Genomic DNA, 25,234 nt, shown 5'->3' on the forward strand with positions numbered 1-25,234 from the left:
ACGAGCTGTGAGATCATGACCTGAGCTGAAGTCGGATGCTTAACTGATTGAGCCACCTAGGTGTCCCCCAGAAGAAGAATTTCTTAACTTTTTGTTAACATTAGAGAAAATTTCACATAAAAATGTGATTTCTGGGGGTGCCAGGGTGGCTTAGTTGTTTAAATGTCCAACTCTTGGTTTTGGCTCATGTCCTGATCTTGCGGCTCATGAGTTTGAGCCCTGCATCAGGCTCTGTGCTGACGGCATGGAGCCCACTTGGGATTCCCTCTCTCTGCTGCTTCCCTGCTTATGCTCTCTTTCTCTCAAAATAAATAAACTTTTTTAAAAATGTGCTTTCTAGGGGCGCCTGGGTGGCTCAGTCGGTTAGGCGTCCGACTTCGGCTCAGGTCACGGTCTCGCGGTCCGTGGGTTCGAGCCCCGCGTCGGGCTCTGGGCAGATGGCTCGGAGCCTGGAGCCTGTTTCCGATTCTGTGTCTCCCTCTCTCTCTGCCCCTCTCCCGTTCATGCTCTGTCTCTCTCTGTCTCAAAAATAAATAAACGTTAAAAAAAAAAAATGTGCTTTCTAGCTTCTTGTAAGAATTTGAGAGTGCTGACAGCACAAGCTCGTGTTTCCTCGTTTGTAATCACATGGAACTGAGTAGTGGTTTAACCCTTTAGGTCTGACATCCACACCCCACCCTGCCCTTGTCTCCACTGACCTGCTTCCTTCATTTTGTTGCCCCCCCACGCATTTGAGTGTGGGATGTTTGTAGTAAAGCAAGAGTCCTCGAGTATCCTAGTGCTGTTTTACGGTGCTCAGTCAGCAATGATAAGTGTTCTGACGTGTATTTGACACATGTCATGTGACACATGAACATGTATTTCCTGTAGCTTTTAGAAGTCAGAGTTGTGGGGTGCTTGGGTGGCTCAGTTGGTTAAGCATCAGACTTTGGCTCAGGTCATGATCTTGCAGTTTATGAGTTCGAGCCCCACGTCGGGCTCTGTGCTGACAGCTCAGAGCCTGGAGCCTGCTTGGGATTCTCTGTCTCCCTCTCTCTCTCTGCCCCTCTCCTCTTCACTCTCTTTCTCTCTGTCTCTCAAAAATGAATAAACTTAAAAAATTATAAGTCAGAGTTGAGACTAGAAGCCACAACCCCTGATCTCATTCATTGGTCTTTTCCCTATTGTACACATTTCACTTTTTCTCTTCTAGTCCCTGTGTGAGGGGATGCGGATTTTGGGTTGTGTGAAAGAGGTAAATGAACTGGAACTGGTGGTGAGTCTCCCCAATGGCCTCAAGGGCTTTGTGCAAGTGACTGAAATCTGTGATGCTTACACCAAAAAGCTGAATGAGCAGGTGGCTCAAGAAGAACCTCTGAAGGTAAGGGAGACCTGAATGTACTCAATAACTGGAACTAAATGGTGCTTAGGTAGATGTTAAATTACAACTTTGTTAAATGCTGAGAAGCCCAGGTGCAAGGTGCCATGAGAGTTTATAATAGGGGATTTTAATTTTAATTTTTTTTTTTTTTTTAACAAGGAGATTTTGACTTAGCCTAGGGAGCCTGGGAGACTTCCCTGGGGAAGGAATGCTTGAGCTGAGATCTGAAGGATGAGGGTATACCAGGTAAATAAAGAAAGGAGTTCAGGCAGAAGGAGCTGAGAGAAGGCTAGTGTGGCTACGGCATAGAAAGCAAGGGAAAGTGGCGTGGGATGGGGCAGGAGAGCTAGCTGGAGGCTAGGTCATGTTAAGGATTAGTTTTTAATTCTAGAACCAGTGGGAAGCCCTTGAAACATTCGTACGTAGACAACACAGAGAATAGATTGAAGAGGCATGTGTAGTTGCCCAGAGACCAGGTAGGAGGTTACTGTAGTAGTCCACCTGATGGCAGGTTGCATTCAGGGTTTCCTGCGGCCTGAGGAGGAAAAGTCCATGGGCACTGATGGGTTTGATATGGGGGATGAGTCCTGGGTTTCTGTTGTACCTGACTTGATGGTCAGCCTTGCCATCCTGAGATAGAAACCCTGAGAGAGGACCTGGATTGGGAGAGATGATGATGATTTTATTTTTTTTGCTGTGTTGAGTTTGAGGAATGGTGGAGACATCCAGTAGACAGGTGATTCCAGAGCTCTGACAGGTCTGGGCTAGAAATGTGCATGTGTGACTGCTCTGTGTACGTGGTGACTGAAGCTAAGAAGAGGGAAGGGGGTGCCTAGAAGGAGTGAATAGAGTGAGAAGAGACCGAAAAACTGACCCTCGAGTAAATACTGATCGTCGAGGAAGATTGACCCTGAAGTATTTTAACGTCTTGAGTAGGAGAGTCGCTGTTGGAAGAAGGAGGGGCCAGAGGGATAGTAAAGAAAACCAGCACATGAAGGGCTTGGAAGCCAGGGAGGAAATGTTCAAAAAAGGAAGGAGAGGCGCTAGTGTTAAATGCTTTTTAAAGGTCACATATAAGAAGGACTGGAGAACAGATTTGGATTTAGTGACATGGAGGTCACTGGTGATTTTATTGGGAGATAAAGTGGTGTGTGAGGGGTGGAACATAGAGGCAGTGACCTGAAGGGAGCAGGAGGTGAAGAAACGGAGATGGTGAATACAGACAACTCTTGACAAGTCATTTACATCTGCCTGTTCTGGGGAGATACGGAGGCTTCATACTGAAAGTGAAGACTGACTTGGCCATAGATCCCTTTTCCTTTATGGGCAAGTGGTTACCCTCTTCATCCGCCTTTTGGGCTCTTTGGGGTCTGAGGATGAGAAACCACCGAGCCAAGGTTGGGCAGTGGTATATTGGTCCAGGGGAGGGGTATGTATCAGAATTTTCTCATTTCTATTGTGCAGGACCTGGCCCACTTGCCTGAACTCTTCTCACCTGGGATGCTGGTGAGGTGTGTGGTGAGCAGTGTGGGCTTCACAGAAAGGGGCAAAAAGAGTGTCAAGCTATCTCTGAACCCCAAAAATGTCAACGAAGTGTTATCTGCTGAGGCCCTGAAGCCTGGCATGGTATGTATCAGGTCAAGGAAGAGGAGCAGACCATGTGCCTTTTTCCTGGCCTGCCTCCTGGGGAGTATCTAGGTGACCTTTGACTTTCAGCTTACACACAGGGGTGGGTTTTTTCCTGAGAAGGACAGTCTCTAGGGTGCTTGGGTACTTAGTGGAAATTGAAGGCTTGAACGTAATCACACTACCTTGGAGGGGAGAAAGGGAAGGTTCATTGGTGGCCAAATTAAAAAAAAAAAAAAGTCTTCAAGGAGGCTTAGCAGGAGTGAGGAGTTCCACAAAGTGCCTTGCTTACCAAGACTTGTTCTTTACAGATTTTTTTTTTTTTCAGAGGCTATCTGGCATCTGTAGGGAACGCTTGAGGACTGCTCTCCGAGAGCAGGAGACAGGTAGTCAGGGCAATTAGTCTGTCAGCTGTACTAATGAGGAGCTCACTATTGAGTCTCCCAGTCCTGTGGAGATTCAGGAGAAATTAGCTCCAAGTGTCAATGTCCAATAGGTGTAAAACATGCTCGAATAAACTACACTCATCTAAGTGCTCTTGTAATTGAAAGGAAGGAGATCAATATGATCTTTTAACCTTTAGGTAGAAGCAGTCAGTTTGGGACAGACCTGAAAGCTGGGTAGGAAGGGAAATGAAAATAACCCAAGGTGCAGGAAATTGACAAGCATCAAGAGCCTGCTGTTTGGCAGGCGCTGTTTTAGACATTTTATCTTAAATTCTCATAGCAGCCCTGTGAGGCAGATAGGTATACCTTTGTGCATTTGAGAAATGGACTCGGGTTTGTGACTTGCCAAAGACAAAATGGCTAGTAAGAGCCAGATTGGAACTTCACACTGCTCCTGATGAAATGTGCAGGAGGTTGGCAAGATTTTTCTCTTTTTTCGAAGTCTTGGAGGCACTTAGAAAAGACATGATGACTGCTAGAAGAGTAGTTCTGGATTAGTCATGGCTCTGGGAGTGACCTTGCAAGGCCATCTGGTTTATTCCTCTTTGTGTAACATAATGGTCTTTCTTATCTTTTGGAAATTCTTCGGGGGAGAAACCCCTCTTTGTCATTCCCCACCTGTTTATAACACTCTTCACTGACTGGAAACCATAAGATCCCTCAAGGCAATGGAGAATTAAAGTTGATGTCTTTCCCTTCTCTATCCTCTAGTGGGATTGAAATTTACAGTTACAAGTTATTGGGAGGGGGAGTGGGAGAGGATTACGGATGATATGTCAAGATCGATGATGGGAACATTCATGTTTGGTAGGAGATGTTTGCTGTGTATCCCATTACCTTTGACTTTTGAACTCTGGGGAATGCTTTCTCTTCTAGCTGCTCACAGGCACTGTGTCCAGCCTGGAAGACCACGGCTACCTAGTGGACATTGGTGTTGGTGGGGCCAGAGCTTTCCTGCCACTGCAGAAAGCCAAGGAATATATCCGACAGAAGAACAAAGGTGAGGGGAAAAAGAGGGGCAGGTACATGGTAGTGAGGTGGTACGTGTAGGGATTATGTTTAAATGCTGTTTGGTGAGTAAAATGACAGAATGGTGACCCCAAAAGCTGTTTGGCTTTGCTAAAATCAGTGTTAATCCCAGCTGATAGAAAAGGGAAGATGTGTGAAGAGTCAGGGAGTGACAGGGTTTAGATCCAATGGACCAGTTTTGCTTTTTCTCACCTAGAAGGTTTCCCTGAAATTTGAGCCCCCAGGGCCTCTGAGCCAGCACTCTTCCTGCCTTGTTGAGATTTTCATATTTTTAAGTGGTGTTGATTCCAGATCAGTCAGGGTCACTTTATTCCCCTCTTGTAGTTGGTCACTGAGAGATTGGGAACATGGGTATTACATGGTAACTAGGCAGGTAAACCATGGATCTTTTCAGGTATTACTTGAACCCAAATTAAGAGCCCTTCTCATGGAGGTATTTCGCCTTTTGGGGCGCTGGGGCTTGCAGGTGCTGAACTGAAGGTGGGTCATTATCTGAATTGCGTTATTGAAGAGGTGAAAGGTAACGGAGGAGTTGTTGGTCTATCTATTGGTCATTCTGAAGTTTCTACCGCCATTGCTACTGAGGAGCAAAACTGGACCCTTAATAACTTGCTACCAGGACTGGTGGTCAAAGCCCAGGTACAGAAGGTAAGCCATTCATTGTCATTACTATTTTCTAAAATAAAGATAATTTTTACTGAAGTAGTGCTATGCACACAACCTGAAATTGTTCTGTCCAGTAGGGTAGCCATTGGTCATATGTGGCTTTACACAGTAGAAATGTAGCCAGTGCCACATGTGGAAAAGACAGTATTTTACATCTATTGGGTTAAAGTGTTATTAAGATAAATTTCACTTATTTCTTTGTAGTTTTTATTTTTTTTTTAAATTTTTTTTTTCAACGTTTTTTATTTATTTTTGGGACAGAGAGAGACAGAGCATGAACGGGGGAGGGGCAGAGAGAGAGGGAGACACAGAATCGGAAACAGGCTCCAGGCTCCGAGCCATCAGCCCAGAGCCTGACGCGGGGCTCGAACTCACGGACCGCGAGATCGTGACCTGGCTGAAGTCGGACGCTTAACCGACTGCGCCACCCAGGCGCCCCTCTTTGTAGTTTTTAAAATGTGATTGTTAGAGAACTTAAAGGTATAGACTTACATATGGACCATGTTTGTTTTGAACAGTGCTGATTGGAAAGGTCAAATAGTATTAAAATACTTTTATTTATCTTTTTTTTTTTAAAGCGCTACACTTTTTTTTAAAATTTTTTTTTTTTCACGTTTATTTATTTTTGAGACAGAGAGAGACAGAGCATGAATGGGGGAGGGGCAGAGAGAGAGGGAGACACAGAATTGGAAGCAGGCTCCAGGCTCTGAGCCGTCAGCCCAGAGCCCGACGCGGGGCTCGAACTCCCGGACCGTGAGATCGTGACCTGAGCCGAAGTCGGACGCTTAACCGACTGAGCCACCCAGGCGCCCCAAGCGCTACACTCTTTTAATTTTATTTTTGTAATGTTTTTATTTGTTTTTGAGAGAGCACGAGTCAGGGAGGGGCAGAGAGAGAGGGAGACACAGAATCTGAAGCAGGTTCCAGGCTCTGAGCTGTCAGTACAGAATCCGACGCGGGGCTCAAACTCAGGAATTGTGAGATCATGACCTGAGATCACGTCAGACGCTTAACTGACTGAGCCACCCAGGCACCCCATAAAATACTTTCTTTTTTTTTTTTACATGTTTACTTATTTTTGAGAGAGAGCAAGAGAGAGAGTATGCATGAACAGGGGAGAGGCAGAGAGAGGAGGGGGGAGAGAGAATCCTAAGTAGGCTCCACGCTCTCAGTGCAGAGCCCAATGCAGGGCTTGATCTCATCAACTGTGAGATCATAGTTGGAGCCAAAATCAATAGTCAAACACTTAACCGACTGAGCCACCAAGGTGCCCCTAGGCATTGAGTTTTAAGTTCTTACTGTGGTAGATGATGATTTGGCTCTCTCAATTTTTCCCTTCCCTTCCTCCAACCCCCTAACAGTATTTTAAATTTTGGTTAAATCATTAATCAGTGTTTGATGTACATATTATTTAGTGCTGAGCCAGGTAACATACTATGACTATTTCTTGAACAGCTTTTTTCCTGGGAGCTGATTATCAGCTTTGTTTTTGTCATTTGCCAAATTCTCTTCCCACCTATCACTGTTTCATAATACTGTATATCCTGCATTTTCCTTATATTACAATTTTCCATAAAGATTTTTCCTTTAGATAATCTCTTAGTTGCTGTTGTTGTTGTTGTTGTTTTTAAACCTAGGGCCCTTTTTCCTGTTATCCTCCTCCGGGCTAGACTGGTTGCCCTGGTAGGAACCCTGCAGAACCGATATCCTAAGACTTACCTTCTTGGTCATCCTGCTCCTTCCCCTCTTTCTCCTATATTGGAGTCTTTGATTCAATATATTCTTCTTTTTTGGTTTACTTGCTCATTTTAGCATGACACATTCTCCAGAAGCATCATTGGAAAGGTACATGGGAGGTTGATTTCCTGACCTAGTGTGTTGGATCCCCAGGACCACTCCCAGGTTCACTGATGCACTGGAAACACTTACGGGACTCTGCATATGGTGATACTCATCACTATGATTTATTATGATGAAAGGAGGCAAAGCAAAATCAGCAAAGGGAAAAGGCACTGGAAGCCAAGCTCCTCTCCCAGTGGAGTCACAGAGTAGAAAAATGTCCTTATTCTACACTCACATGTGATTGGTAGTAAAGCTGAGATTAGCATCCTTTTGTCAAAAATAACTTGAGGAATTTGAAGACCTTGTTCCCATTGTCATCTGGCCTCTGTTGCTCTTAAAAAGTCTGATGTTACTTTGATTTCTTTTCCTTGTATGTATTTTTTATTTTTGGAAGAATTTAAAGATTTTATCTTTATCCCTTTTATTTTAAAATGTCATGGTGATTTGTTTTTGTGTGGATCTGTCTCCATTTATTTTTCCTACAATTCAGAAATGCAGATCTTTAAATTCTGAGAAAATTTCTTGTATTTACTGGGTTTTTTTTCTATATTCATATTGACATGTAATTCACATATAGGAAGAGCCATCCTTCAAAAAATGTATAATTTAGTGACTTTTTTTAGTGTATGCACAAAGATGTGCAGCTATCACCACTATTTATTTTTTAATTTTTTTTATATATAATGTCAAATTGGTTTCCATACAATACCCAATGCTCATCCTATCACCACTGTTAAATTCCAGAACATTTGCATCACCACTGTAAAGAAACCCTGTACCCATTAGTGGTCAATCTCCATCCCTGTCTCTCTCAAGCCTCTGGCTCTGCTTTTTGTCTCTAGATTTGTCTCTTGGGGGTATTTCATATAAATGGAATCCTATAATATGTGACCTTCTGTGTCTGGTTTCTTTCACTTGGCATGATGTTTTCATGGTTTCAGGGTTCATGTGTGTTGTAGCAAGTATCAGTGATTCATCCCTTTCTGTGGCTAAATAATATTCTACACTATGGATATGACAGATTGTGTTTTTCCATTCATTAGTCGGTGGCCATTTGGGTTGTTTCCACTTTGGGATGTTTTGAGTAATACTGCTGTGAAATTCATGTTTAAGTTTTTGTGTGGATGTCAATTTTCATTTCTCTTAGGCCTATGGTTGGGAATAGAATTGCTGGGTCATATGGTAACTGACTTTTTAGAGGAACAGCCAAAGGGATGGCACCGGTTTACACTCCTACCTGCAGTGAAAGGTTTCAGTTTCTCCAAATTTTCACAAACGTTTGTTTTTTATTTTTATTATACCTGTCCTCATGGGTGGGAAGTGGCATCTCCTTATGATTGGGGTTTACATTTCTCTAATGATTAGTAACGTTGAGCATCTTTTCATGCACTGGTTGTATTCTGGCCATTTGTATATCTTCTTTGGAGAAATATCTGTTCAAAAGTCTTTTGCCTATTTTAAAATTAGGTTGTCTTCTTATTTATTAAGTTGTAAGATTTCTTTGTATATTCTGGATACTAGCCCCTTATCAGACTTTTTAAAAAAGATTTAATTTTTTTAATTTTTTAATGTTTGTTTATTTTTGAGAGAGAGTGAGCCGAGGAGGGGCAGAGAGAGAAGGAGAGAGAGAATCCCAAGCAGGCTCCATGCAGTCAGTGCAGAGTCCAGGTTCGGTCTTAGTCCCACGAACCATGAGGTCATGACCCAAGCCAAATCAAGATTCGGATGCTTAGCCAGCTGAGCCACCCAGGCATCCCCCACTTCCCCACTTTTTTTTAAGTATAATTTCCTCTTCTTTCTCTTAAACTCCTGATAGAATGGTGTTGGACTTAATTATCAGTTTTCTAATTTTCTTATGTTTTTTCTCTCCTTTGTTTTGACATGTGCATGTATTTATCTAGATCCTACCTTCTGGGAGAGTCCCTCAACTTTAATTTTATCTCCTCTACTGAATTTGTGTTTTGACTGCCATCTTATCATTGAGGTGGTATAAAATGTGTTGTGCCTGGTTGGGTGGGACTTGTTGACTGGCTGAATTCAGTGTCAGGAGGATCAGGAGCTAGCAGACTTTGAGCAAGCTCCAGATGTCACGGTTACAAGTCTTCTCTGGCATGTCAGATTTTTCTGGAAAGGATCTATTAATCTCTCCTCAGGAGGGTAATATCTTGGCTGCCTGAGAGATAGGTGGGAGAGGGGCTGGATGTCTCCATGTCTATATCTGTATGATGTTCAGAATTTTTCTTAATCTGCATTTTCAGAGTTTGCACTCCTATTTCTTTTCAGTCTCATACAGGTTTCCTGTGGAGGCGGGAGAGGCGCAGGCCCTATGGTGTGAGGAGAGGACCTGGAGATCTAACTTAGTTTCCCTGGTTTCAGTCATCTGCCTCACTGCTTTCTTTTGAGGTGCTTGTCACCTCTAACTACTTAGCTTTTGGGGGGCTCTGTAGGATGAATCAGAGTGGTCAGTATCTCCCTTTTGCATGCATTTGGGTTTTGCCTTCTGAGTCTGGGCAAATCACCAAGTTAGCAACGATTTGTCCACGTTGTCAGGCTGACGGTTCCCTGAGGGTCTTTGTGCAAATTGTCCTCCGTTCCATATGGAAATCCCGAGGACTGGAGGATTGATGTCCCCTCAGGTTTGAGGGGAGGTGAGCTTACTGAATAAAGAAACAGCCAGAGCCAGGAGTTGCCCTGCCACTTAATTTTATAAGTAGAAAGATTGTCAAGAGTTAGCTGGGGGAGGAGAAATACACAGTGGTCATGGAAAATGTAGCATTGAGTGTTTCATCTGCACAACGTCTCTTACATTCTTGGCTTCTTCTGTTTGTTTTCAGGTGACTCCACATGGCCTTATATTGAACTTCCTCTCATACTTCACTGGCCTGGTTGACTTTATGCACTTGGATCCCAAGAAAGCTGGAACATACTTCTCAAACCAAGCAGTAAGAAATGTTTTCTTGATTCCATTTGTGTCCCAAACAGCTGTCCAGTGTTGCAGTTAGCTATGGGCCGGTCCTAGGGCTGCGTGTGTACGGGTATTAGAGGCGGCGAGGGGAAGGAAAGGTGTTTTGGAAGGACCACAGGAAGCCACCGTAGTTATTTCTGTGGACTGAGATGAGAAATGGAGTCTGTGAAAAAGAAGGCAACTTGTAGTTTGCATTTATTACTCTTTTAGGTAGTTTGATTTTAGGGGGTGAGTAGTGGATCTTTTGCTCTTACCATTTAAAGTGTTTAAGAAGAATATTTAATGTAAAAGAACAAAATCTATATTTAAATAGAAAAATGTGTTTAAAAGTGCTGTGAAGAGAATAGAGCAGAACCAACTTTGAAAAGCAATTTTTTTTTTTTTTTTTTTTTGAGAGAGAGTGCTCAAGCGGGGGGAGAGGAGCAGAGAGAGAGAGAGAGAGACAGACAGACAGAGAGTGAGAGGGAGGGGGCCAAAAGAGAGAGAGCACTCTTGAGCAGGCTCCACACTCAGGGAGAGCTGATGTGGGGCTTGATTCCACGACCCTGGAATCATGACCTGAGCTGAAATCAAGAGTCAGATGCTCAACTGACTGGGCCATTCAGGTGCCCCTGAAAATATTTTTTAATAGTACACTTACTTAAAATATTGGAAGATTTACAGTCAGGTGTTAATGATTAACTCTGGGTGGTTTTTTTCTACCCTTATCTAAATATCTAAATTTTTTACAATGAACATGGATATTTGGGAAGAAAATCCCAATATATGTTATTCAGAGTTTTAAAAAGAATTCTGAAATGATTCTTTCCTTTTTTGTTTTTAACAGTAACATTGCTGTTGGGTTCTGTAGAGACACATTTTTTTTGAATCTTTTTTTTGTTAATGTTTAATTTTTGATAGAGTGTGTGTGCTAGCTGGGGAGGAGTAGGGAAAGAGGGGGACAGAGGATCTGAAGTGGGCTCTGCGCTGACAGCAGAGAGCCTAACGTGGGGCCTGAACTCACAAACTGTGAGATCATGACTTGAGCCAAAGTTGGATGCTTAACCGACTGAGCCACCCAGGTGCCCCTATATAGACGTGTTTTTTAACTAAACTGGTTTTCCCACCACATATTGGTAAACGTTTTTCTAATAATTTTTTCTCTTTATAATCGTATTTGTAAACAAAGTGCAGGCGTTTTGTGTGCTATAGCCTTGTGCTCAGAGCAGGCTGTTTCTGGTATATTTCAGATGAGCCTCTGATACAGTGATGCCAGTACATGGCTTCTGCTGCATATGTATTATTAGCCTCATGGTATTGAGGGGACCCTAATATGTTTTGCTGACCTTGAGTAAGCATTGATTTAGTTGGATATAGTCCTTCTGGGACATTTTGTTGGATGTTTCCACATGCTGCTTGATCGCACAAGCTGATAGGAGTACTTATATCCATAACCTGGTCAGCACATGTTGAGTCTTGGCCTTTGAAGGTCTGCTTTGGGTGTGTTATATTCTGTGTGCCTCCTGCTCATTATGCTCTTTCCCTTGTGTAGGTAAGGGCCTGTGTTCTCTGTGTCCATCCTCGGACCAGGGCTGTGAGGCTGAGCCTGCGCCCCATCTTCCTGCAGCCTGGGCGCTCACTCACCCGGCTCTCCTGCCAGCACCTGGGAGCGGTGCTGGAGGACGTTCCTGTCCAGAGCTTTTCCAGCAAGGCTGGGGCCACCTTCAGGCTGAAGGATGGGGCTCTGGCCTATGCCCGGGTGAGGAGGCTCTTTGTTTCACCAGGATTTATCCCTAGAAGGACTTTGGGGATATGTGGGTCCTTGTTTGTTTCCTTCATCCTTTGTATTAGTTTCCTGTTTTTGAATATTCCCAAGTGTGGTGGACTCTATATAGGGATTAGAACAATGTTTGTTCTGTTAGAATTCTTCAGGATTAATTTGACTTCTTTTGATACCGGGTTGATGGTAGGTACAAGAGTGTGTTAAGATCTATACCAGAGCTTGGCAAAGTTTTTTTAAAGGGCTAGATAGTAAATATTTCAGGTTTGTGGGCCATATGATCTCTGTCCTCACTACTCAACTCTGTTGTTAAAGCCAAAAGCAGCCATAGACAGTATGTAAATGAAAGGGCATGGCTGTGGTCAATAAAATTTTTATTTACAAAAATAGGCACTGACTTGTGAACTACAGTATACTGATCCATGGTCTAGACTGTTCTCTGACCTTATAGAGAGTCTATGATAGTAAAGAACAGTGTTTTAGTTAGAAGAATTATTTTAACAGGCAATCAGACTACTGTTTGTATGGTATGTGATAAATGTGTTGAGTTATGTCACGTGCTTCCATACCTGATTGCCTCAGATCTACAGTCTCTGCCTTGTCCTTAATCACTTGGTACTTTGTAGCTCAGCCATCTCTCCGATTCTAAGAACATCTTCAATGCCGAGGCCTTCAAGCCAGGGAACACCCACAAATGCAGAATCATTGATTACAGCCAAATGGATGAACTGGCTTTGCTCTCTCTGAGGACGTAAGTCTGTCATCAGTGCATGTGGGGCTGTGGAGATGGGCCCCTCTGTGCGTGCACGTTCACACTTTCTCCTGGCCTGGCTTGGTGAGGGTTCTCTTTCTTGCCAGCATGATTCTGGTAGCCCTGAATTTTAGGTAGCCTCTGCCCTGGTTTATGTGATTTTGTATTTTCTTTTTGTTCTAGATCTGTTATTGAAGCTCAGTACCTTAGGTACCATGACATCAAACCTGGGGCATTGGTAAAGGTAAGACTCAAGCACATAATTAGATACCCTTCCACCTTCAGACATTCTTTAGTTCACAGGTTAACTGTTAGCTTATTAGTTGTCATGTGAACACATTTAAAGTCACCTTCCTTCTCTCTACCTGTTAACTGGCATTTCTTTTTCTTCCCTGGAGTAACTTGTAATTAATTTCAAGGTAAGGTCTTAATAGCATCACCCAGCTACACAGAGGCAGTAGATCATAAATCCTGGGGTTTGATGGTGTTTATTAGACCAGGTCAAAAGTTAATTTTGTGATAGTTGAGCTCCTGTGATGTTAGTAAGTCACTTGCAGTTGCCTCTCCTGTCTAACCATTTAGCCCCAGTTGAGCAGATCTCCTTTATATGTAGAGTTCATTCCTTAGGAGACATAGATCTCTCCTTCAGACAATGTGCTTGTGAGGTAGGCCGAAAGAACACGCTCCCACAAAAAGATGTGAAGATTCCCATGAATCAACCATACTGCCTTCAGATCAGTGTGGGGTACATGCTTTACCCCATGACATCTGGAAAAACGGGCACAGTTAGTCTGAAAAGGTGGGCTTTGAAAGAGATGTGACATGCTTTGTTGTAAGAGGTGGAAGAAAAACCATTCTTGAGGCATGATGACTTCTTTTCTTTGGACTCCCTAGGGCACGGTGCTGACCATAAAGCCATACGGGATGCTGGTGAAAGTAGGCGAACAAATCAGGGGCCTGGTACCTCCCATACACCTGGCCGACATCCTGATAAAGAATCCAGAGAAGAAATACCACATTGGGGATGAGGTCAAGTGCCGGGTGAGCTTCTTGAAGGGTCTCCTTGGGGTTTTGGCCAGATGGGAAGAGAGCATTGCTTTTCAGCTGAAGTTTCTGCCTTTTTCCACAGAGTGACCATCTAACATCTGTGGTGCTGTGCCTGGCATTGGGAAGAGAAAAGTGTGTCTCTGCCCTTGAGAATTGTGTAATATAATTGAGAGTTAAAATATTCATACATGAAAAGAGCAGGCTGTTGTGCGACCTTTTGTCACATGGTTTGGTACAGGCTGTGTCCTATGATCGTATCTCAAAGGGGAGGTGACAGTGGGCTGGGCCAGCAAGAATCATTGATGATGTCAATAGCAACTACAGTGTAACATGTATTTTGTATCAGTTGCTATGCTAGGCTCATGACATGCTTTATGTCATTGAATCCTGAAAACAACCGTATAAAGTAAGTACTGTTATCCTCATTTTGCGGGTGTGGAAGTGAAAGCTTAGGAAAGTGAAATTTCTTGCCCGAAGTCACAGAGTTGATAAATGGCAGAACCAGTTTTCAAATTCAGGTCTCTATGACAATAATGTCTTCTAGATTTCTGGCAGAGGTGGTACTTGAACTGGAAAGGATTTGAGGAGGAGCAAGAGATGTGTGTCAGGCCCAGAAATAGACAAGCTAAGTTGCCGAAATATGAGTGGTTTATAACAAAGTCTTGAATCCCAAGAGAAGCTTTGCAGAGTTGTGAAGGTTACATGTGGTTAGCAGTGGCTAGCATAGGGCCTGGTTTGTGCAGCCAGTCACAATGTTAGATGTTCTTCCTCTCATTTTGTTTCATTATTGAGTCAAAATAGGTATTGATCACCCATTGGTGCAAGATTGTACAATAGTGGAGTCAGGAGGTTAGAAGTAGAGGAATTTCTCTGCCCTTTAGGAGATAACCTGAGGGATGAGAGATGGTTGGATCTCTCGGCCTTAATTTATAACACAGTACTGAGCTGGTAAATTGGTTTGATGGTTCATTCTGTTATGTGGGAGGAAGTACATTTGAAATAGGTGAATCCTCCCTAGATTGTCGTCCCAGCAGGGAGCAGGGAGGATTTGCCTTTGACAATACTCAGAGGCAAAGAGATAGCAGGTTCTCAGGCACTGACCATGGCCTTTGGGTTCAGAGGTTGCAGCGACTAGTCCAGTGGCTCTCTTGATAATGGGTAACTTGATGACGACTAGTATCCTTCCCTAGGTTTTGCTTTGTGATCCTGAAGCCAAGAAGTTGATGATGACCCTGAAGAAAACCCTGATTGAGTCCAAACTGCCTGCCATTACCTGCTATGCCGATGCCAAGCCTGGTCTGCAGACACACGGCTTCATCCTCAGAGTCAAGGACTATGGCTGCATTGTGAAGTTCTACAATGATGTGCAGGGTCTAGTGCCCAAGCATGAGCTCAGTGCCGAGTATGTCCCTGACCCAGAGAGGGTCTTTTACACCGGCCAGGTAACCTTTCCTTCAATAGGCCCTTATCCTTGGTGACCCCATGAACACAGATTTGAAGGAGTGTAGGACTACTTTTTAAGGGATAAGGAATGAGCATGTGGGGCAGTGGGCTTGAGCCAGCTGAGTGGAGGAGCTGTAGAACAGAGCTGACAGAACCCTTCAAGGGGGTTCTGCAGAAGCTAGCAAACTAATGGACCTCAAGCCCACAACCTGATAGAAAATAGTCTTTACCTACAACATACCAGTGTCCCTCACATCAGAAGTTGCTCTGAGGCCACTGTCACCACAAGGTGGCAGTGCCAAGAAACTTGTGAGTCAGGGTTTATCTAGGAAAAATAATTGTTTAAAGCTCAGGGTTGTACCAGAAATTTATTCATGTCTTCCTTTCACCCAAAAGGCTGATTTGAGATTCTGTGTAGCTTTCAGTACATTTCTTTCCACTGCCTCTGATCTAATCCAAAGTCTTGGTGTATCTCACTCTGCAGTGCTCACTGAGGGCAGCTCTCTCTAGGGCTTCATAGGCTTGCTGGGAAGAGTTCACCAGGCAAGTGTGGTTTCTCACCAGGTGGTGAAGGTTGCGGTGCTGAACTGTGAGCCATCTAAAGAGAGGATGCTCTTGTCCTTCAAGCTGCTGGGTGATCCAAAGAGAGAGCATACGGGACACAGTCAGAAGAAAAGAAGAGCTGTTAGTGTTGGACAGGTACCTGGACTTCTCCAGACAAGCTATTTTAGTTTACACTGGCAGAAAGCAGGGTGCCACTGACACGTGGGGCACTGGGATCCATGGAGGGAAAGATAAAGGCAGCTAGATAAGATTCTGGGGCTAGAGGGGCGCCTGGGTAGCTCAGTCAAGCATCTGACTCTTTATTTTGGCTCAGATCGTGATCTCACAGTTCATGGGATCGAGCCCCACGTTGGGCTCTGCGCTGACAGCATGGAGCCTGCTTGGGATTCTTTCTCTCCCTCTCTCTATTCTCCTCCCTCTCTTACTCTCTCTCTCCCTGAAAATAAAAATAAACAAACATTAAAAAAAAAAAAAAAGATTCTGGGGGTAGAGAGAACTGAAGATCTCGAGACAGGGTTCTTTCTGTGTGTCAGAGCAAATGGAAGCTGTCCAGGAAAGCGCGATTGTGGTCTGGCTTTTCAGCAGTGTACTGCTGTCCTCTTTCCTTTTTCCTCTCTGGTCTCTAGGACCAGCCTGTGAGACTGTCTTTCCCCTTGGGAGAAAAGTGACATGAGTGTGCAAGTGGGTCCTGGGGTGTATGGGTGTATGTGCGTGTGCGTACCTGCAGGGTCTTTGGGGGCAGCGGTGTGGAAGAAAGCTGCTTCTCTGATCTTGACCTCTCCATATCCCTGGTGCTGGAACTTGATACCTCTGATGTCTGCCTGAGCCAGGTGTGGTTGCTGTCTGCTCAAGATAAGTACTATTTTTTGTCTTTCTTTTCCTGAGTAGTTGGTGGATGTAAAGGTTTTAGAGAAGACCAAGGATGGGCTGGAGGTGGCTGTTCTGCCCCACAACGTCCCTGCTTTCCTCCCCATACCTCATCTGTCGGACCATGTCGCCAACGGCCCTCTGTTGTATCACTGGCTCCAGGCTGGCGACATCCTTCACAGAGTCTTGTGTCTGAGCCAGAGTGAGGGACATGTTGTATCCTTTACTGGTATCTGGTGAGCCATGGGCCCTTGGGGGAAGATTCTGGGTCAGGCTCTGCTCTTCATTGGAAACCCCATGGGGAAATGTCAGCCATTTGACTTAAGAAGTACCTCCACAAAACCAGACCAGTGACCAGACCTGGTGGAAAGTAAGAGGATTGAAGTCCTATCAGCAGATGCTGGTCAGTCCAGTCCAGAGGGGGCGGTGTGGCCTCCCAGTCCCAGTGGGATATTTCCAGTAGCACACCCTGCCTTCTCAGACACTCAGCGCCTGCCCCTTGAGCTGAAACAATTCATAAGGTAGGTGCTATCTTCCTCCTCCTGCCCCCCCCCCCCCATATAGGATTCAGCATATTCCCCTTGGTCTTGGTGTGTGCACCTCGAAGGAGGACACTGCCAGAAAAGAGGCAGTAGGATGTTATTTACGCAGAATGTAAAATAAAATCTCCTTAGAGTGCAGATAGGCAGAGGAGGTGAGGTAGGGTTGTGTGAAGACTGTGGAGGATCCTGTCATGGTCCAGCTGCCAAACCACAGGGCTGAGCCGGTCCCTTTTTTTGTCCCTTCCGGTAATCTGGAGATGAATTCATAGGGAGAGGGAGAAAACTGGTTCTGAAACGTGAGTGTGTATCAGAGTCACCTGGAGGGCTTATTCAGCCAGCTTGCTGGGCTCGCCCCAGAGTTTGTAGGTCTGGGGCAGTGCTTGGGAGTTTGCATTTCTGACAAGTTCTAGGTGATGCTAATGCTGCTGGTCTGCATGCTTAGACCATTGTAGCAACAGAGGATGTAGGGTGGAAAAAGGAAATGGATGGATAAGTTCATCTGCCTCTTCTGGAATGTTCCTTGATGAAGTGCTACCAGCTCCTTTGCAGGAAGCCAGCTTTGGTTTCCACCGTGGAGGGCGGCCAGGATCCTAAGAGCTTCTCAGAAATCCATCCTGGGATGCTGCTCATTGGTTTTGTGAAGAGCATCAAGGACTACGGTGTGTTCGTCCAGTTCCCATCAGGCCTTAGTGGACTGGCCCCCAAAGCTGTGAGTTCAGTTCCATGCCCAAGAGTGTTGGAGGAGAGACATTAGGGTCATGGAACCTGAGGGTGGAAAGGAGCAGGATACCCGAATGCCTTGAAAGATTTTCAGGGGCAAGGCAAAAGGCACCTGCGGGGAATGGGGCTGAGATCTTGCCCAGCCATGTGTGTCCTGGTGCAGGGCTGTGTCCTAGAGGAAAAGGCACCTTCGTTTCTATACTCTGGGTATGTATAGACATGGAAGTTGATTTTCCTGAGCAGCTGAGTACAGGTTTTACAACCTTCTGAGGTTTTTGAGGTGTTATGTTACCAGAACACCCTTGAAATGATCCCCTCCACCATAGTGTCATCAAATTCATAGACTTTTCAGACTGGGAAAAATCTTAGTGACCATAGTTGAACCCCCTCATGCCTGCTGAATGAACTGAGACCCAGAGTTGGGAGGAATCTTGCCAACGTCACTGCAAGCAAATGGTGTGTTGTTACTCCTGCCACAGATAATTCATAAATACTTCTTCCTTCCCAGAAGTTTGTCTCCCTGATTTTTTTTCCCTGGGCAAATCTTATTTGCAATCCTTGCCAGAGCAATTTTAACAATGGGAGCAGAGGGGAAGCCCCCAGACGCATGTATAGCATGGGGCAGAGGGTTACCATGGGTGTTAGAGACATGGGCAGCTCGTGTTCCTCTGGCTTGCCAGTGATGTGCCTCCTTGGCTGGGTGCCCTCTAGGAGGTTGGGTTGGACAGCCAGGGCCTCATATGGTTTTCTGGAAGAGGGGTAGAGTTGTGCTTAGAGAGGGCTTGGAGGGGGCAGGCGTCCTGGGTCCCATCTCTCCCTCCCACCCCACCCCACATTCTTTTCGGGGGGGGGGGCATTAAATGGGTTGTCTTGATAGATACTTGTTTCTTAATTTCTGCCCACTCTTCCCTTTAGATTATGAGTGACAAGTTTGTGACCTCCACAAGTGACCACTTTGTCGAGGGGCAGACGGTGGTTGCAAAGGTGACCAATGTGGACGAGGAGAAGCAGCGCATGCTGTTGTCTCTGCGGCTGTCGGACTGCGGTCTAGGGGACCTGGCTACCACCAGCCTCCTCCTCCTGAGCCAGTGCCTGGAAGAGTGGCAGGGTGTGCGCAGCCTCATGAGCAGCCGAGGTGGGGGCGCGGGGCCTGGGGATGAGGGGCGGGTGAGGGTGTGTGTCACACGTCATGCCCATCTGTTCCAATGAGTTGTTGGGCTTCCCAGATACTACATACAATTTGGATAAACTTTTTTTTTTCTTTTAGTGGGAGTATAACCTGTATAAAGGGCATAAATCATTTAGGGTACAGTTCAGTGAATGTTTATAAAATGAACATTCCTATTTACCACCCAGATTCAGATAAAGATTCCAGGTCCCCCTTGTGCTCCCTGCCAGACCAAAACCAAAATTTCCCTTAGTTCTATGGCCTCAGGTTTGCGTTTGTTGTGAATCCATTCACCTTTTCCCTTGTTCTTTTATTCAACAAATATCTGGTGAATGATAGAATAGAACAGGGACCTTCTAGAAGACTTTATGAGGAATTATTATGCTGATCTTCCTGTTTTGAACCGTGGGTAGGATTGTTGGCACCCTGATGGGATTTGGGAATAAGAAGCTTGAGAGGGTAGATTCTAAACAGAAGCAACGAAAATCCAGAAGTCAAAGGAAAGAGTGTGTGTGTGGTATTTGTTGGCTACTTTCGTGAACTGTGGCCAGGTAGGATTGGTAAGAGGCATAGTTCTCTCTGCCTGCGATAGGAGTGTTCATGGGTGTCACATATTTCTACCCAAAGTGACTTTACCTTCACAGTGCTTGCAGTGCTCTGCCGTCCCCAGCATGGCGGCACATTTCCAAAGGAAAAGAATGGTGAGCATTTCTGCTTGTTAATCCCTGTTTCCTTTGGGTCTCTGGCAGACTCTGTGTTGATCCAGACACTGGCTGAGATGATTCCAGGGATGGTCCTTGACCTAGAGGTGCAGGAGGTGTTGGAGGATGGCTCTGTGGTGTTTAGTGAGGGCCCAGTGCCTGGCCTGGTCCTGAGAGCGAGCAGATATCATCGGGCAGGTGAGCACTTCTGTCTCGCCTCTCGTGGTTCTTGGGGGAAATCCTTTGCTCATTGTTCCCTCTCCTGGATACAGAATTTCCAAATACATAGTGTAGATGAGCTGATTCAGTAGAAAATTTTGTCATTCCTGTCGTTTATGAATGAAAATCAGTGCAGTTGACAGCATGTTAAAGGATGTTTAGGTGTGAATCCTTTTATTGTTATAATTGGGTAAGTCTAGATTTTTGTCTGTCAGGGTGCATAAATTAAGGCACACCTGATTCTGAATTATGGGAGCCAAACTTTTGGTTTTCCTAGGCCCTATAGACCCAGAACAGATGCTGTCTTTTCTTTTTCGTGCCTAAGGGCTTGCAAGACTCTTGGGCAGATGCTTCCTTCCCTGCTCCAAGAGGGTGATCACGTTGTATTTGATTCTTTCTGCACTGCAGGGCAAGAGGTGGAACCTGGGCAGAAAAAGAAGGCTGTAATCTTAAATGTTGATATGTTGAAGTTGGAGGTACATGTTTCCCTTTGCCACGATTTGGTGAATCGAAAAGCTAAAAAGGTAAGCTTGCGGATGATTTCCGTTCCCCTGGTTTCGAAGGCATTGCGGACCTCTTTAGCCCCACACATTTTGCTCAAGGGTTCTAATGCAAATGGCTGTAGATAAGAAGATCATTATGTCTGGCTTTGTCCGGGTCATGGTTATACCTCTTGGTGTGGTTATTAATAGCACTGACTTGCCCTCTGGTTCCAGTGATAAATTATGTGGTCACCCAGTCTTCAGGGCCAGGTAGATCACGTAAACGAGTTGAAGTGGGCACGAGAAGCCCATAGAGGGGCAGAGATGACTTAGACTCGTGGCTAAGCAGGAACATCTGCATCTAGGGTTGCTGCATCTGATTTTTAAGAGAAGGCAGAATTTGATTTTTATTTGAAATAAATGTGGGAAACATTGGAAACTGTGTTTTTTAAAACATATGAACCAAACAGAACATGTCTGTGGATGCTTCTGACCTCCAGGCTGTTCATCTACACTCTCTCCTGTACACTTTTGTGTGAGAGAAGAATGGGTTTGAGGGAAATCTCAACATTTGTAGTATTTCCCTCTGGATGATATATATATCTGGTCATCATTTAAAGTACTTCTTAAGCATCTAATTGTGTAGGGTATGGTAGAGAGAATTACATGCATAATGATTGTTAATGTCTGGTTGCCTATAATTAAGACTTGGGAAAACAGAAATAGAAACAAAGTTAATCCCTCACTAAGTTTTCTAGCAGGTCCCTAATTTATCTAAGTGAAGCTGGTGCATATAAGGGCGTGAGCACAGGTTGGATTTTGGGGAAAGGTAGGCTAAATGCCTTGCACACAATAAGCTCTCAGGAATGCCTCTGGTGAATGGTTGAAAAGGTGAACAAATTGGATGGGATGCTGTGGAATAATGAAAGTCAGGAACACAGCATCTTCAAGCTGGAGAACCATTAGGGGGCACCCGGCTATGCTTAGAATCACCTCAGTAACTTCTAAAATTCTGATTTCACTAGTTCTAGGATAGGACCTAGGAATCTGAATTCAAAACAAAAGCTAAGTCCCCAGGATTCTGATTTAGTGCCTTGAGTTTAGTCAGGCCACCTCAGTAACAGGAGGGGAGGCTAGGTCAAGGAAGTGAAAGCTAGTTTGTTACAACTTGCACTAGGCCTGGCTCCCCTGGGATCAAGAGGGCTTCCCCAGCCCCGAGCTGCCCAGTGAGTGATGACTGAGCACTTGTGCCCTGTAAGAAGCAGGGATGGTGGTTTTTTTTCTGTTTTCCAGCTGAAGAAAGGCAGTGAGCACCAGGCGATCGTGCAGCACTTGGAGGAGTCCTTTGCTGTTGCCTCCTTGGTAGAGACTGGCCACCTGGCAGCCTTCTCCCTGACCTCTCACCTCAATGACACCTTCCGCTTTGACTCAGAGAAGTTGCAGGTGGGACAGGGTGTCTCCCTAACCCTCAAGACCACAGAACCAGGAGTGACTGGTTTTCTTTTGGCTGTTGAGGGGCCAGCTACTAAGAGGACTGTGAGACAGACCCGGAAGGACTCTGAGACAGTCGATGAAGACGAGGAAGCAGATCCAGCTCTGGTGGTGGGTGCTGTGAAGAAGCACACCTTGTCCATTGGGGACATGGTCACAGGGACTGTCAAGTCCATTAAACCCACTCATGTGGTTGTGACCCTGGAAGACGGCATCATTGGCTGTATTCATGCCTCCCACATTCTAGATGATGTTCCAGTGGGCACATCTCCTACTGCCAAGCTGAAAGTTGGGAAGACGGTCACTGCCCGAGTGATTGGTGGGCGAGACATGAAAACATTCAAGTATGGAGGCTTTGGGGGATGGGCTGTCTTTGAGGGGACACTGTTGTAATTGTGGGCACTGAGCAGGTTCCAAAAAGTTGTGCATGGATCAGACTTTCTTCTAATTAACAGAAATGTTCACCAAAAGAATCTTTTTGTCTCCCCCACCCCCCTTTTTTTTTTTTAAAAAAAGGCATATGGTGTAATGGTTAGAGCATTGGTTTAAAGTGAGACCTGGGTTTGCATTTCACATCTGCCACTTAAAATTGTGTGACGATGACTTAAGTTGTTACTTAACTTTTACTTTCCTAATTTGTAAAATGAGAGTGTAAGCGGTTAGTACCTTTTTTGCAGAGCTAAAAGAACATCTAGGATGCAGTATGCCAAGCAGGTTGCCTGACACAGCTATTGCTCAGTATACATCAGAGGTTATTATCATTCATTCTCCACTGCGTGCCTTAATTACACTCATTTTCTTTAAATCTACATGTGATATTGTTACTGCAGTAGAAATCCTTGTTATAATAAGAAAAGAAGAATAATTCAAAGTCTGGTCTATAATTTGCCTATTAATTTCAGTAACTATTCTTTCTAGACCTCAATTTCCTTACCTTCAGAGTGAAAGAGTTGGAGTATGTAGTCTGGAAGGAAATAAGGGTTTAATAAGACAATAATAAAAGATTAGATGAGCCAGCTCCTTAACATTTACTGCAGAGGATAAGGATGGAAACCCTCAGGCCTGACACGACCCCAGGAGGTGATATGGCAGTGGAACCAGGTGGTTTTTAAGCTCAGTTTCGTGGGAGTAGAGAAATTCTGATGTGCACATTATGGTGGTACAGAGCATAAGAGAAATGATTTGACCTTATTTCTTCCTCCAGGTTTCTCCCAATAAGTCATCCAAGATTTATTCGAACCATTCCGGAGCTGAGTGTCCGGCCAAGGTGAGGGAACCCCTGCAGCATGGGCTCGTGGAAAGAGTGTGGGGCTTTGGAGTTAGGAACCTGAGTTCTAGTCTAGATTCTGCCAGTGTTGTGGCTTTTTTTGCCTCTCTCTGTCCATGTTGTCTTCTCTAGTAGGGATATTTGGCTCTCATAGGGCTAGAAGAATTATATGAAACTTAATGTAAAAGCTATACTTAGTGTTTAAAAGACTGGTTGCAGTTCTGTTTGTCAGCATGTAACAAAAAGAAGCATTTTTACTCTAAACCCAACTTTCTAAAACTCCGTAATTCCCAGAATAAAAAACATGTAACCAAGAATACCTGTTCTTTGAGTGTAGAGACTACTGCTTGGTGACTGGCATTTTAAGTCATGTTCTAGTGGATTTTGTAGAGGGGTGTTCAATGAGGGATTCTGTGTGGAGGAATACTAGTTCCATTTAGTGTTGGATCCAGTTTGGGATCATTTTTTCCTGAGGATCTTAAGCATTTGGACCCATGGATCTATCTGCTTCTGCTTCCTCCATTAAAAACTCAGCCTCCTAAAATTAATGGGTCATCAATGAATGAAGCTAGATACACATGACTGAGAGAATGGCTCTTCAAAGTCAGCCCTGGGATCCACACAGGTTGTAAATCTTAAGTGCCTGGGGATATTATAGAAGAGCCTCTTTAGTAACTTTTAGGGGGTAAGGTTTTGTTTTTTTGTTTTTAATTATAGCTGACACACAATGTTACATTAGTTCCAGGTGTACAGCATAGTGATTGGATAAATCTATATTTAATGCTATGCTCACCAGTGTAGCTACCATAAAATGCTGTTACAATACCATTGATTACATTTCCTATGCTGTACCTTTCATCACTGTGACTTACTAATTCTATAGTTGGAAGCTTATATCTCCCACTCCCCTTCACCCATTTTGCCCATCTTGCCACCCACTTCCCCTCTGGCATCCATCAGTTCCCTGCATTTATGGGTCTATTTCTGTTTTTTTGTTTATTCATTTGTTTTTTAGATTCCACGTAGAAGTTAAACCATGAGTTATTTGTCTATTATTTAGTGTAATACTCTCTAGGTCTTTCCATGTTGTCACAAATGGCAAGATGTCATTCTTTTTTATGGCTGAGTAGTATTCTGTTGTCAGGGAGTAATGTTTGGTCAGTGTCCTGAAGGTATCAGAATAGAAGTGGAATATTTCTGGGAAGGCTTGCCTGAGATAGGCAGATATTCCTGGAACATTGAGTTCGAGGTGCTAACAACATTCTTGGAACTTCAAAGTAAAGCCCCTTAGTTCCAGAATAATGAGAGTTGTTGGATGCACACATTCCTATTTGTTTACTCTGTGGTTACTTTAGTTTTGTAGATTTTGATTGTGTCCTTTTCTAGTCTTTGTTGTGAGAACAGAGACTTCACCATATTGGTCGTTTCAGTCTGCCAGATCTTCACCTGTGGTGTATACCTTGTTTAATGAAAAGTTGAGGTCAAGTAATGTATTCAAGCTAAGGGTAGATATGTTTAATTAACAAGGGTTGGTTCTTCTGAGTCTTCCCTCCTTGGCTTGCAGATGGCTGTCTTCTTCCAGTGTCTTTATGTGGTATTCTTTTTGTAGATATCTGTGTTCTAATCTCTTCCCTTTTTCTTTTTTCTTTCTTTTTTTTTTTATTGTGCTAAAAACACAAAACATAAATTTACCCTCCTAACAGTTCTTAAGTGTGCATCACAGTTTTGTTAACTATGTGCACATTATTGTGGAACAGATCTCCAGAACTTTTTCATCTTGCATGGCCGAAACTCTATACCCATTGAACCACTCTCCATTTATCCCTACCCTCCCCCACCCCCCACCTCTGGCAGCCAACATTCTACTTTCTGTTTCTTTGAGTTTGATTACTTAGATAACTCATGTAAGTGGAGTCATGGCCAGTCCTTCTGACTGGCATAACGTTCTAAAAGTTCATCCGTGTTGTTGCATATAGCAGATTGTCCTTTTCTAAGGCTGATTAATAATGCACGTATGTGTAGGCCACATTTTCTTCATACATCTGTAAACAGGCATTTAGGCTCCTTCCACATCTTGGCTAACACTGCAGTCAGCATGGGTGTACAAGTATCTGTTTTGAGATCCTGTTTTGGATATATACCCAGAAGTGGGAATGCTGGATCATATGGTGGTTTTTAATTTTTTGAGGAACTTCCATGCCGTTTTCCATAGCAGCTGTATCATTCTGTAGTTCTGGCAGCTGTGTGCAGGGAAGGATTCCCTTTTTTCCACATCCCCT

General features: G+C 44.3%; 1 protein-coding gene across 2 annotated transcripts in view; it reads left to right on the plus strand.

Annotated features, from left to right (window-relative positions):
• The window catches only part of PDCD11 (programmed cell death 11), a 43,309-nt gene that overhangs the window by 3,725 nt on the left and 14,350 nt on the right, over positions 1 to 25,234 (plus strand). For both annotated transcript variants that reach the window (XM_019459308.2, XM_019459307.2), the window contains exons 4-21: positions 1,193 to 1,360; positions 2,825 to 2,986; positions 4,309 to 4,432; positions 4,928 to 5,109; positions 9,804 to 9,911; positions 11,466 to 11,672; positions 12,320 to 12,444; positions 12,628 to 12,688; positions 13,339 to 13,485; positions 14,682 to 14,933; positions 15,499 to 15,633; positions 16,387 to 16,581; positions 17,446 to 17,616; positions 18,543 to 18,762; positions 19,545 to 19,694; positions 20,124 to 20,239; positions 21,491 to 22,032; positions 22,893 to 22,955. In XM_019459308.2, coding sequence (XP_019314853.2) covers positions 1,193 to 1,360; positions 2,825 to 2,986; positions 4,309 to 4,432; positions 4,928 to 5,109; positions 9,804 to 9,911; positions 11,466 to 11,672; positions 12,320 to 12,444; positions 12,628 to 12,688; positions 13,339 to 13,485; positions 14,682 to 14,933; positions 15,499 to 15,633; positions 16,387 to 16,581; positions 17,446 to 17,616; positions 18,543 to 18,762; positions 19,545 to 19,694; positions 20,124 to 20,239; positions 21,491 to 22,032; positions 22,893 to 22,955 — 3,128 coding nt within the window. The remainder of the gene's footprint in view (positions 1 to 1,192; positions 1,361 to 2,824; positions 2,987 to 4,308; positions 4,433 to 4,927; positions 5,110 to 9,803; positions 9,912 to 11,465; positions 11,673 to 12,319; positions 12,445 to 12,627; positions 12,689 to 13,338; positions 13,486 to 14,681; positions 14,934 to 15,498; positions 15,634 to 16,386; positions 16,582 to 17,445; positions 17,617 to 18,542; positions 18,763 to 19,544; positions 19,695 to 20,123; positions 20,240 to 21,490; positions 22,033 to 22,892; positions 22,956 to 25,234) is intronic.

The sequence above is a fragment of the Panthera pardus genome, unplaced genomic scaffold (assembly GCF_024362965.1).
Source record: "Panthera pardus isolate Hobbes unplaced genomic scaffold, ASM2436296v1 HiC_scaffold_22, whole genome shotgun sequence".
Lineage (NCBI taxonomy): Eukaryota > Metazoa > Chordata > Mammalia > Carnivora > Felidae > Panthera > Panthera pardus.